Here is a 13879-nt window from a genome sequence, read left to right as displayed (position 1 = left end):
TTCACGAAAAAATCCGCCATTTTTCACCTGTAAAATCTCCCCAAAGTAAAAAAACAAAAAAGAAAAACGTTGAGGTCTGGTATTTTATATGTAGAAAATATGTTTCAAATTTGAAAAGAATCGGATAAGACGTTTTCAAATGACGATGTCCACGGACTTTAAAAATGTGCTTTCGAGAAAAACGCGTTTGAAGTTTCTGCTCTTGCTTTCTTGCAGTATTAGATAGGAGGAGATAAAGGCCTATAACTTCTACAGTTTTGCTTCAATTGACTTGAAAATTTTACACAACATTCTTGAAATGTTTTACAATAAGAAAATAAAAAAATAAAAAAATCGATTTTTTGAAAGTGTTAGACCCTACCCCCCCCCCTTAAGCGGAAACGCTGGATATGGAAATAACTTTTTTTAAATGGCGGTTTTCTCTCCAGTGCTTTGTGACAACTAGGGGCGCTGCAGTAAATGAAAAGATGCGACCAGATTCTATGTGAAACAGACTTATTTCATTGAACGTTTCGAGACTAGGTTGGTCTCATCTTCAGGGAAAACTACAAAGATGTACAATAATGTACATTAATATTTTGTTGAGTTAATGGAATTGAGCATAATCTGGCTGTGGCTTTTGTGAAGACTAATGTCTGGCACTGTTGTAGATTTTCTGTTCAAACTGGAATTATTTTTTTAAACATCACCGAACAAAGTCAACAATAGAAACCCCGAAAAATTGCATCCAGCGATGATCTTAATGGTCGTGAACAAAATATTTATGTACAACTTTGTTGTTTTCCCTGAGGATGAGACCAACCTAGTCTCGAAACGTTGGGTGAAATGAAATAATCATCAATTCGAAAATAGACTGCAGTGACGATTTAGAAAAAATCATTATCACAAAAACAAATATTTTTGTTAATTTGAGCAAATGCAAAACTTTTAGAAAACAATATAAAAAATTCGCAAAAAAATCTGATGAATTTAAGCCCAGTCAACTTAAAGTTAACTGAAAAGACATTTGCAACAAAGTTTATTAAATCAAATCCACCACTAAAAAATTGTTGAAAACAAAGTTGACGTTAAGATTTTGTAATCTTCTTTTTCCTTTTGATAAGAAAAAATCAATGACAGTAATTAGGTTCAATTCGTTTACTTTTGACAATAATGCACAATTTTAAATTTTCGCCTAAAAAATGTGAGTAAACTCAAATTCAATCATACTTATTTTTATATAAACGAATGCATCCAAAAACGCTACCTTATGCAATCAAACAATAACAAAAGATTATTTTTGAATGTTTTTATACATGACACTTTATCATTCTTATGGTCCCCGTGTCTAAGTTTGAACAATCGATTAACAGTGAACAGTCAAAAATCTTCAAAAAGGATGAAAAAATTTTAACAAAGATACTTCAAATTTTCAAGGTGATGGTTTTTTTTTTTTGAGAATAACGAGGGTCAAAGAAAAGGAAGAACATAAGCCGATTGTAACTAAGTTTAAGAAAATTTTTTTGAAGATACCAGAAACTATCATTTACGCTGAAATCTGAATCTGAAATCTGAATCTGAAATCTGAATCTGAAATCTGAATCTGAAATCTGAATCTGAAATCTGAATCTGAAATCTGAATCTGAAATCTGAATCTGTAATCTGAATCTGAAATCTGAATCTGAAATCTGAATCTGAAATCTGAATCTGAAATCTGAATCTGAAATCTGAATCTGAAATCTGAATCTGAAATCTGAATCTGAAATCTGAATCTGAAATCTGAATCTGAAATCTGAATCTGAAATCTGAATCTGAAATCTGAATCTGAAATCTGAATCTGAAATCTGAATCTGAAATCTGAATCTGAAATCTGAATCTGAAATCTGAATCTGAAATCTGAATCTGAAATCTGAATCTGAAATCTGAATCTGAAATCTGAATCTGAAATCTGAATCTGAAATCTGAATCTGAAATCTGAATCTGAAATCTGAATCTGAAATCTGAATCTGAAATCTGAATCTGAAATCTGAATCTGAAATCTGAATCTGAAATCTGAATCTGAAATCTGAATCTGAAATCTGAATCTGAATCTGAAATCTGAATCTGAAATCTGAATCTGAAATCTGAATCTGAAATCTGAAATCTGAATCTTAAATCAGAATCTTAATCTGTACTATGAAATTTTAAATTGATTTCATCCTGAGAATTTAAATTTTCAACGAAAACCTTAGTAGATAATGGATTAGTTATGATTTTGGATTCTGTGAAGTTACAGCATCTTCGTTTAGTGCAGTTGAAATATGAATCCTATTTTGGGCTGGTTTCCTTCATCTCTTTGAATTCTAGAGAGTATTCAAATGGGAAGCAGGAGTTCTGTGAGATTTATACTCAATTGTTCCGTCCAGAGTGTCAAGGCTATTTTTATGAGTCAATAAAACGCTATAATTGTGCAGGAAGCAAAAGTAATCCTTAAAGTTTTTTTTATGCGTAGGATCGTAGTGACAAAAACTAGGAAATGTGACGATGCTTTACTAGAAGCCGGCCATTGCAACGCGGAATGTGGAATGCGGAATGCGAAATGCAAACGGTGGACGTGGACATACAATAAGCTTTTATGGTCGTTCTCGACGAGCCGGATTTTCCCAGCAGCATCCCGGGCAATCATTTGCACAACATGAAGCGCAGCCGTGGGCCGTTTATTCAACTTTAAATTGCAATTAAAATTTCATTAAAAATCCCTACCCGTGGGTTGCACAGTTTTCCCGATTTTCTCCGCCAGTTTTCCTGAAGCTTGGGTTGGGAAGCCCATGGCATGGACGAAAAAAAAACTGATAGCATAATTTATAGGCGAGAATTATGGGGTCCATGGTTGGAGGAAAAATAAAAACAACTTTCTACCGGGTGCATCCGAGAGACTTCATCATGCTTGGGCGTGTTTTGGACGTTAGACTACGGAAGCGTAAGTCGATGCTTGAAAAATAAATAGGTAGATACTCGCTGTTGTAGTCGGTGTGCAATAGAGCAAGATTATGAAGAAGCATGCAACTATTAACCTTGGTTTCCGAAAGAATTGAAGATTGGTGCTGCACACCTAAGATATTATTAAAAAAAAATGGTTCATTGTTTATTGACGAAATAAATAAATCAGTTAATTTTATCGAATTGAACCTCTCTAAATACAAAAAAAAAACATTTTTGAGCCTACATTTAGATGTAAACATAATTAACTAGTTTCCAGATTCAAGTAAAAATCCTCGAGTTAAAGATTCCTTTAAAAAATTAAATTCAATTTATAAAAAAATCTCATACTGTCAAAATAAAACCAAAGGAGTTGGCAACTACAGAATGTGTTCAATTTCGAAATTTGAACACTTTGACTTAAACACATAATATTCAAGAAGCAGAATATTTGAAACCAAAAATAAAAATGGAACATAATTATAATACACCTGTTCTCCATTTCCTAATTGCTTTCAACTGCGATTAAATGAAATAAGTCCTAGTACCTCAACCGGTCATCGAGAGCTGAAGGGGGAAATCGCCTCATAACGCTGTGTATATTTCCGGCTGGAATGCCTAATCTATTCGCTCAAAACAAAACAGTCAAATCATCGTCGGATTAGATCGGATATTTGGCACCACCAAACCAGTCTGGCGTCGGATGGCAAATGTTTACACTACGCGAGATAAATTGGGCACATTTCTCTCCCTAGGATTCTCTGTGCTGTTTTGTGCCAGGAGTGGCTCTTCATCTAAATTGGCCCCAGGGAGGCTGCCACGTCGTCGTCATCAGGCGAATGAGCTGAGCTATCAATTTGAACGCGCCAGTTTTGTTCGAGGAATATCTAATTTTCGATACTTTCGGGCACAACAAAGGGTGGCCGTCAATACAATACAATGGCATATTTTCTTTTGTTTTTAATGAAAAGCGCTAAAAATCAGATGAGTAAGTTATAGTTTCGATACTACAGAAGAACTGTAAGATTGCTATAAAACTATAAGCTCTTTGAAAACAGGCATAAAACACTCATAAGTGTTAAATGATAATTTGGCTGATACCTTATACTCTCATTACGGTTTAGTGATTTTTAAAAATATTAATGAAGAAATTTTTTTCTATTATTCATACGTCTACGGAACATATTTACTGTCAATTCTTTTCTTGGGACAAAACTTGAAGTTCACTCAAATTTTCAATGCTTTTGCGTTCGTTTTCAATTGATTTTTTTTTATTGCTATGACTAGATTTGAAACTAATTTTTTCCCAAATCCAAGATAAAACATACGTATTATTTATTGAAATTCTTGTATTCTTTAAAACAAAAAAAATCTAACACGTATGTATGAAAGTAACAATAGGCAGATAATTTTTTAACGATAATTTATTCACAGATGATGCAAATATTAAATTATCCTTATTTATTTACTGCCCCCCAAAAAACGCCACCCTGGGGGGGGGGGGCAGACCAGACCGATCGATGCTCAAAACCTCTTAACACTTTTAAATCAAATTCTCCAGGTTTGATGTTTTCAGAAAAGTTGGTCTTAAATTTGGTGTATTTTTCGGTAAAAGAATGTGGGGAATCGTGGGCCATGGGTTAACGTGGCCAACTAAATACCCCGACGCCAAAGGAGGAACGGCCAGTCAGTCAGTCTTACAATATATAAAAATTTACCCAACTGCCATCGTCGTCGAATACTTAAGCTTATTTTTACAGAAGTTTTTGACTTCTGTACGCATATTACATTTTTGGATTACTATACGACAATTCTCGTCACATTAGTTAGTGGTTCAAGGACTAATGCAAGAATGCCGCTGAAAGACCGAGCAGGTCAGCTGTTGACAGTTCGAACAGATCATCTCAATCGTTAGACTGAGCATTTTGAGCAACTCTTCCGAGTCACAAATAGCGATGGCCAACATAACCCGCAGCTCGAAGCGCCAACAGTGAGTCGCATAAATGGCGTCAACTCAGAAGCGCCCTTGCTAACTGAAATAGAAGCGGCAATCAAAAACATGAAGTCCAACAAAGCGCCTGGAATCGATTGCTTTCCTGCTGAGATGCTCACAGCCGACCCTGCCTTGTCAAATGTTGAACCGTGTTTTCGCTGACATCTGGGATACTGCAACATTCCCGGTCGACTGGATGTAAGGTATCTTTGTAAAGGTTCCGAAGAAAGGAAACCTGACCGAGTGCGGTAACTGGCGTGGCATAACTTTGATCTGTACAACACTCGAAGTTCTCTGCAAAGTGATCCTAAACAGGATCCAGGACGCTACATTCCGACGGCAACAAGCTGGATTCTGATCCAGGCGATCATGTGTGGACCTCATCCCAACCTACGAATCATACTGGAACAAATCAACGAATTCCAGAACTCTCTTCTGCTGGTGTTCGTTGATTTCAAAAAAACATTCGACAGACTCAACCATGAAAAATCTGGGTGGCTCTAAGCCGACGAGGAGTCCCTGAGAAACAAATCCATGAGTGTGGTCCGCGCCTAGATATCAGCACGGTATTTAATCAGGCGATTCCGGATATCATAGCCCTAACCGCGTAGTATGTCTTCCGATTTGTCACGTTCACTGACGCATTGAACAAATAGAATTCTTACTCTGTCTGAATTCTTGAACTTTCACTCAAAACTTGAACACTTTTCCTCTAAATCCTTTTTTCTCGTCACCACTAAATAAAAAACGTGTGATTAGGATGGTGTCTCAAACCAGAAGAATGAGACTTCCTCCTGAAGCAAGGTTCTTCGAAATAACATGTTATCTCATCCGCCATATTGATTGTCAGATTTCTAGAATGATGACGTAGTTGTTATGAAAATTAACGAGCTATGTACTGAATGATTATAATTTTAATGGCATGTGCGGCGGAATGAACACTAGAGAGAATTTATTTTATAAAATTTGAAAGAAAGGTGGGTAGACAGGTATTTATTAGTGCGCCAATAGGTGAAAGCTTGATAGGTGTTGAAATTTTAGGCTAGAAGGCATGTTGATGAAAAGCTCCCATAAATTGCTCCCGCCTTTGCTCTGCACTAGCTAACTATACATGAGAAACCCAGAAAGAGAATTCCCATGTATAACCAGGCGGCGGCAACGCTATTCAAACCGTATGGAGCATATCTCTCAGATTTCCCCTTCATTTCCCCTCGTTTTGACAGATTTAAGCTTTTTTCCTCAAATTTAAGCTTTCGTCTCCTATGCTCTCAAGGCACAAAAAGCTTAAATCTGAGGAAAAAAAAGCTTAAAAACGAGATTCACGAGCACATATTTAAAAGATGTTGGTCACACGATACATAGACAAATCGTGTAACGTTGCAGGGATCTGTGTATAACCAGCTCGTTTGAAGTGTGCGTAAAAACACGCTCTAAAACCACTGGGCTCGCTATACATGGGAATTCTCTTTCTGGGTTTCTCATGTATAGTTAGCTAGCGCCGCTAGCGCAGAGCAAAGGCGGGAGCAATTCATGGGAGCTTTTCATCAACATGCCCTCTAGCCTAAAATTTCAACACCTATCAAGCTTTCTCCTATTGGCGCACTAATGCCTGTCTACTAGTGTCTAGCCACCTTTCTTTCAAATTCTATAAAATAAATTCTCTCTAGTTTTCATTCCGCCGCACATGCCATTAAAATTATAATCATACAAATTACGGCGATTAAACTCATATAACATATGTACTGAATTCTTCAATTTTTCCATTAAAATTTTTTTTTATGACAATAACTTGTACGCCACTGTCCTCAAATACATAAAATAGACTTCCCAGATTTATGAGCTTCTTAAAAAAGTAAGATTTAAGTTTGTTTCTTATGTAATGTATTGTAAGGCGAGACCTATCCTTGGAAGACTGTGCAGGTTTTGCTAACGGCTTAATGCGCCACTCCCTGAGGAGACCGTTAGCCTGGTTATGGTTTGCCCGGCCAATGAGACCCACCAAAGGGCGAGTTTTTCCTTCTTCTGCTACACTTCTCCTGAAACGACCGTTCCCCAAAAAGTCAAAAGGTACTCCGCCAAAGGCGTCAAGTGCTTCAAAAAAATCCAAAATATTAGGAAAATTTAATTGATCAACCAAAATAGATCAGGTCGGCAAAAAAGATCTGACATCGCCGCTTAGCATCAGCAGTTGAGCGTCTGCCGACCACCAATCTTAGTCGCTTTTCAAGTCCGATGTGAGTTGGAAACAACTGGAGTCCAACGCTCTCCTTAAAAAAAAAACCGCTGCAAAACGTGAAATGCCTTAAACAGGAAAGTTCTCAAAAAAAGATAAGGCTTCGATTTTAGGGCATTCCACCGTTTATTAAAAAAAAATCTTCCAAAAAAAATTATATCCTCAACAAAAAAACTTTATTCCATTTCGAGATTTGAACTCATGTTCTCTGGGAAGTTGGAGATTTATCGGTTGTCACTCTAACCGCTCGACCACATTAGCTGGTGGTGCTGCGGGCTGCTAGCAATCGTTCGGGTTTGGTGGAGGGGTAAAAGTATAGTGGTCGTGCATATCCCTTACGGCATTAGTTTACAATAGGGTCAACGACCCGGAACACTGTACACAATTCAGTACCCACCCAAATTTATGCGCATAAATATAATGAGGGAAGGGTACTTACGGCATCTGTTGTTTGCTGTGTTGTTGATGCAGGCTGTTTCGGTGTCGTTCTCTACCGGTGCATCGGGAAATCAGGCTCGATTCGGAGATGTTTTGGGCGAACATGTGATGTTGTTGTTGCTTCCGCTCTAGCGGAACCTAGTGGTGCTGTCGCTCGATGTCGAACCCAGATGTTGTTGTGCTGGCCTTCTTCATCGAGTGCGCGACGATGGTGGGAAACTATTTTTACGGGAGTTTCCGTTCAATTTCGAATCCCGTGGTTGTTGTTGGCGAATTCGAAAATAAGTTGGGGGTTTCCGGACTATGTTGACGGAGTCCGGATTTCCGGCGGGTTTTGCTCCGGAAAAAGTTGGTCCGCGTGGTGATTTGTTGTTCCGTGAGCCAGGGGAAAGTGTTGTCGCTGCGTACGTCGGGTGCTTGTCGCCTCCTTCTCGCAGGTAAACCTTTCAATGAAACCGTAAGGGATTATTGCGTGCACGTTTCCCTCCCACAAAACTTTTACCTTTTTCGCAACCGGTTGTTGCGAATGGTTTGCGACGGTTTATTCTCACAGCCTGTCGTACGACCCTAAAATCTAGGCCAGAACCAGTTAGTGATCCCTTTCCCATAAAAAACACTTCACGTTTTACCTTCTACTTATCGAAACTCTAGCCACACACCTGACTCAATCCACGATTTCAGACCAAATGATCGAACTGCTCCAGGTCTTCAGAAAATTGCAGCCGTCTATTCATTTTTTAACCGGAACTGCGTAAAGCGAATACTTTACGAAGTTCCCCGACATATTCTCTTAACCAATTCTTATTTTCCTGATAGTTCGGCTTTCTCCCGAAACTCTCTCTTCCCTTTTAACAATTCAAGTTTCGATTGTTCAAAGGGAAAGCTCGCTACGAAGTAGAGAAAACTTGCGCTCTGATGTTTTCATCGGCGATGCAATTCCACCCAGGTGGGAGGTGGTTTGTCAGATAGTGGCAATTAAGGCGTTATAAACCTGCACTCTAAATATTTGGTGTTCTGCTCGAGTGAAATGTTGGGTAGCTAATTCTAAATAACTGTAGCTTGCTACATAATTCCATACTAATTTTTCGAAAATTTGATTGGTTATTGAATGGAAATTCATATCCAATTCATACCCAATCAAATTTTCGAAGGGTAAATTATCCTAATTCCAATGAACTGATTGACTTTCGGGGTCATATGGATTCAGCGTTAACTTAATAACTCCTCGCTATTTACAGGAGCTCCTTATCGGGCCTGTCACTGACCATCAACGTTTTGCAACTCCGGTCTCCAGCAAAAGCAATAAAATCCATTGAAATTTCAGATAAGTCACTCAAACATTAAAATTATAACTCTACAAAATTTAATTCTATAACTACAAACAAAAATCTAGGAAAAAATTAAATTTGACTACGAACTAGAAACTTTTAAATATGGTCAACAAAGGTATATTTACACTGCTATCGGTATTCGATCTAACTTAAAAACACTTGTGTTGAAAAAAATTGATTAAATGAGAAGCCCAAAAAAAAAATTTGGAAAAGTTTTAAACCAAAAAAAAACTATGCAAAAATTAAGGTAAATAAATAAATAAAAATAATTATTAAAACTAGGGTATTAAAAAATAAATATTAAAAAAAAAACTGAATGATAAACGTTAAAATAATAGAAAAGAACTGGTAATAATGAAAATAAAAAATGATAATGAAAAATAGTAATGAAGAAGAAGAGAAAAAAAATTATGGAAAATGTAAAAAAACTAAACTAAATTTAACCGGTATATACATTTTATCAATTCTACTATTGGCTTCTGTACAATTATGTTTTATCAACATTACAAAACACTCGCGAGCTTATAGAGTTCAAATGAGCAACAATATTCATCCATCAATCATTCATCCCCTATCGTACCATTCAATAAAACCTCATACTCAATATAAACAATATCTTTTCGATCTTAAATCCCCAAACTTCCTCCTGATCAGTTAAATCTCATCGTTGAGACATTTCCTAACATGATCGTAAACCTCACTAGTGACCGCAATATGTCTCACTCCAGAGGCGAAATCCGGAAAAAACGAGACGACATTGACGACACTCTTAATTTTCATATTTTCGTTACCGAAAACCATCCTATTTGAACAGGAAATAACGTTTTCGAATTTAAAAAAATACTAAAGGTGTCCATAATTGGTCCATGCCCAATTGTACACCGTTCACCCTATTACACATTAACTCATTCATTCAATCTCTTCCAAGCGGTACCGTACACTCAGTCACTCATTCACTCACAAATCTCTCGATGGTGCTCCGCAATGTAAACAAACTAACTGTCAGTGTCCGCGGTTTGTTAGTGCGAAACGGTGGAGATGGTTTTTTTTTCCTGAAAAAATTTTGGAAAACCGGCGGATTTTTGGGCCAAATCGGAAGGAAAATAGGTTGAATAGCAGGTAAGTGGTTTTTCCTTTACTGATGATGTTTTGTGCGTGAAAAAATAGCGCATTTAGCTATGCATGACGATGAATCAAACGAGAAATTGAATCGGAAAGAAATTTAAAAAATGGCTTCTTACTTTTTGTTTTCTATTTTTAGATCCGATATTTATAGTTCCTGCCTTGGATTTAATGTGCTGCTTTATCGACGTGGGATATTTTGCGGAAGACCCTTTTCCAAGGATGGGAAGAGATGTTCCCGCCAACGATTTGAAACCCTCGAGTGTACAGCACCGAGTGAAACGGACGACCCTCAACGGAATGAGATGTTCCCGTTCTGGAATGTTTGTTATGGAAGTGCGGACGACCCTCTCCCTAGCTGGGATAGAGATGACCCCGCTTTGGATTTATACTTTCTGTGCTGGAAAAAAAAACATAAGGATATCCCTCTCCTGACGGCGAGTTGTAGGACAACCTTGGATGCCCTGGAATAATTTTGCCAACAAAAAAAAAACCGTAAGTATTTTAAGATTTCCTAACACAACTTAAACTAATAAAAAAAACAGAACTTAAAAAGATGTTAGGGCTTTAGGGTAGTTTTAAGACTCATCTACTAATACGGCTATATGCCATAAAGGAATTTGAAATGAATCTATTTCAAAAATTTAAAAAAAAAACTAAGTTTCTCTCACTATCAACGAGAATTACAATTTTTGATGACCAAATTCTATTCTTATTCTAGCAAATTTAACGAAATTCAAATTTTAAGAAAAAAAAGTTACAGCGAAAAAAAAATTCGAAATTTCTTAATAAAGCTTTCCGATTAATCTATTTTTAACCCTTTTATTTTGGTCAGATGACACTGTGAGAAAAAAAAAATATTTACACAAAAAAATTAAACTAGGAAAATAATAATAATGAAATTTAAACTAAAAATCTGAAATAATTAAATGATGAAGAAAATTTTTAACTAACTTCAAATGTAAACTAAAAAAAATATAAATATTTGCTAAATAAATTCAAAACCATTACACTATAAAAAATTAGGTCGTAATCTACAAAAATTAAGATAAATAAATTAATAACTACAACTTAACGGAATTCTAATGATAAAAAAAAATAATTCAAAATTCAAATACTTTACACTGTAAAAAAAAATTAAGTATAAACTACAAAAATAAAAAAAAACAAAAATGAAAAATAAATTAAAAAAAATAAAATGAAAAATGAATAAAAAAAAATAAAATGAAAAATGAATAAAAAAAGAAAAAATAAAAGCACTAAATAATTTTAAAAAAATAATGAAAATTGAAATGAGTTTTTTTTTTTTTTAACTAAATTGAAACTAATGCCGCTGGTAATGGCATCTGACAATCTCGAACTAGTACTAAATCAAAAATTAAAAGAAAAACTTTTACAAAACTGCTACTAATTCAAAAAAGAAAATATCGACCTTTAACCTTTTGCCCATAAATGGTTTTTTATTTGAGAGGTTTCTCATAGTAAATTTTGTGAGAACAAAATATCATAGCTTCAAAAATAAATTACTGTTTTGGACTATTAAATTTTTTAAGCTGATTTGTAAAATATACACCTATTCGTTTGCCGGCGAGGTCTTCTAATTCGTAGGTGTTTTCTCCCAAAATTTTTCGTATTCTACAAGGCTCATATTTTGGTGCCAATTTTTTACAAAAATTCTTTCCTTTATCGGACAAATCAAAAGTTTTTTTCAAAACTTCTTCGCCTACAATGTATTTTGGGCATTTTGTGCTCGACCTAAGATTATATGAGTTGGAATGGCGGATATAAGCATTCTTTAAATTTGTTTCGACTTCCTTGAATAATTTGATTCGATCTTCTCGAAGTTTCTCGCTTCCAACTTCGGATGTTTCCTCTGTATCACGGATCACAGAATATTCTCTGCCGTCAGAGATTTGATTTCTACCAAAAACGATAAAATAGGGACTGTACTTTGTTGATACGTGGATGGCGTTCCTGATTGCGTTTGCGATTTCATGAACATTATCGCTCCAGTGGGTATGTTGTTTTTTCAAAGTTGCTCTTATAGCAGTGGAAATTACTCTATTCACGCGTTCCGTGTTATTTGTCTGTGGATGGTAAGCGGGAGTAAGCCAATGATTCACATGATACCTTTCTAATAGTGCCTTAAAGGCTTTCGAGATAAATTGAGATCCGTTATCTGTAAGTAATATTTCTGGTACCCCGAAAAGTCTAAAAATCATGTTTTCTACGAAATTTATCAGAGGTGCCGCTTTTGCTTCCCGAAAAGGCTGTACTAAAACAAATTTACTGAAGACGTCTGTCGCTACTAAGAGGCTAGTATTCCTATTTTTCCCTGACGGGGGTAGAGGACCTATAAAGTCTAATGTGACGAACTGCCACGGGTGTTCTGCTGGCTTTTTCGCGCCCATGGGTGGTGTGCAATTTATGTTATTGGCCTTACTAGTTTGACAACTTAGACACATTTTGCAAAACTCCTTAATGTCGCGATTCATTTTTTTCCAATAATATCTTTCCTTGATTTTTGCTAGAGTTTTTTCGTAACCGAAGTGTGCTATATCGTGCTCTTGTTTGATAATTTGTTGTTTTTCGTTTTCCATTGGAATTAATTTCCACGCGAACCGCGAATCACTTATTCGATCGAGTGTTTTACTATACTTGTAAATTCGGTTATCGACAATTTTGTAATCTTTAAATTTTTCGGGTTCTGTTTGAATCTTTTCAATGAAATCATCGTATTCCGGTTCGAGTTGCAATATTGAAAACGTCTCAACTGACCGCGAGAGGCAGTCGGCCGTAATGTTGTTTTTCCCTTTCCTATATTCGAGCTCAATGTCGTAAGATTGAATACGTAACGCCCACCTTATTAATTTGGCATTTCCGGACTCGACTCCAATTTTAAATAGCCATAAGAGGCTCCTAGCGTCGGTGACTACTTTAAATTTCGTCCCTTCGACGTAGTGCCTAAAATGATCAATCGCTAAAAGAACGCCTAGGCATTCCTTTTCTACCGCGGAATATTTGCGTTGCGTTGTACTGAGCTTTTTACTGAAATAACTCACTATTTTATTCGTACCCTCAAAATCTTGTAAGAGTGCAGCCCCAACTGCATAATCGGATGCATCGGATTCTATTATGAACGGTCTAGAAAAATCGGGGTTCACGAGTACCGGAGAAGATGTCAAAACAGATTTAAGTTCCGAGAACGCATTTTCAGCTTCCTCCGTCCATACGATTTTCTTTTTGTCCTTTTTTAGTAGGTCGGTGATCGGAGCCGTAATTTTACTGTAATTGGGAATAAATTTTTGGTAGAAACCGGCTAAACCCATCAATCTTCGAATATCTTTAACCGTTTTTGGACGCGCGTAATCAAGTATTGGTTGAATTCGAGAACTATCGATCGCGATACCGTGTTCCGTCAGCAAGTATCCGAGATACCGAACTTGCTTTCTGCAAAAGCGAGATTTTTCCAACGAAATGGTTAGATTAGCGTCGCGTAATCGTTTCCCTACTTCTCTCAAGAGCTTCACATGTTCTTTGAACGTTTTGGTCGCGATAACAATATCGTCGAGATATACAAAGACGTTTGGTTGAAGATCGAAACGTAGAGTCTTTGCCATTAACCGACACATACTAAAAGGCGCATTCGACAATCCGAAGGGTAAAACTTTAAAACGGTATAATCCAGTCGCAGTTCTAAACGCGGTATAATTTCTGCTTTCTTCCTTAAGCGGTATCTGGAAGTACGCGTCTTTTAAATCTATTATTGAAAAGAATTTTGATCGTTCTAAGCGGTGAAATATTCCTTGCATGTTTTGCATCGGG

The 13879-nt window shown here is 36.4% G+C and overlaps 1 protein-coding gene across 6 annotated transcripts in view; it reads left to right on the top strand.

The window, feature by feature from the left end:
* LOC129744727 (ras-GEF domain-containing family member 1B) overlaps positions 1 to 13879 on the top strand; it is a 220141-nt gene that overhangs the window by 166094 nt on the left and 40168 nt on the right. Inside the window, exon 11 of one of the 6 annotated variants that reach the window (XM_055737411.1) lies at positions 8840 to 8952. The exons of 4 other annotated variants lie outside the window; for them this stretch is intronic. In XM_055737411.1, coding sequence (XP_055593386.1) covers positions 8840 to 8865 — 26 coding nt within the window. In that variant the 3' untranslated portion in view covers positions 8866 to 8952. Of the gene's footprint in view, positions 1 to 2470; positions 2579 to 8839; positions 8953 to 13879 lie in introns of those variants that run through there. One more of the 6 variants, XM_055737412.1, reaches the window with a different exon arrangement.

This window comes from Uranotaenia lowii, chromosome 2 (genome assembly GCF_029784155.1).
Source record: "Uranotaenia lowii strain MFRU-FL chromosome 2, ASM2978415v1, whole genome shotgun sequence".
Lineage (NCBI taxonomy): Eukaryota > Metazoa > Arthropoda > Insecta > Diptera > Culicidae > Uranotaenia > Uranotaenia lowii.
The sequence above is the reverse complement of the archived record's forward strand: the minus strand, read 5'-3'. Positions and strand labels throughout refer to the sequence as shown.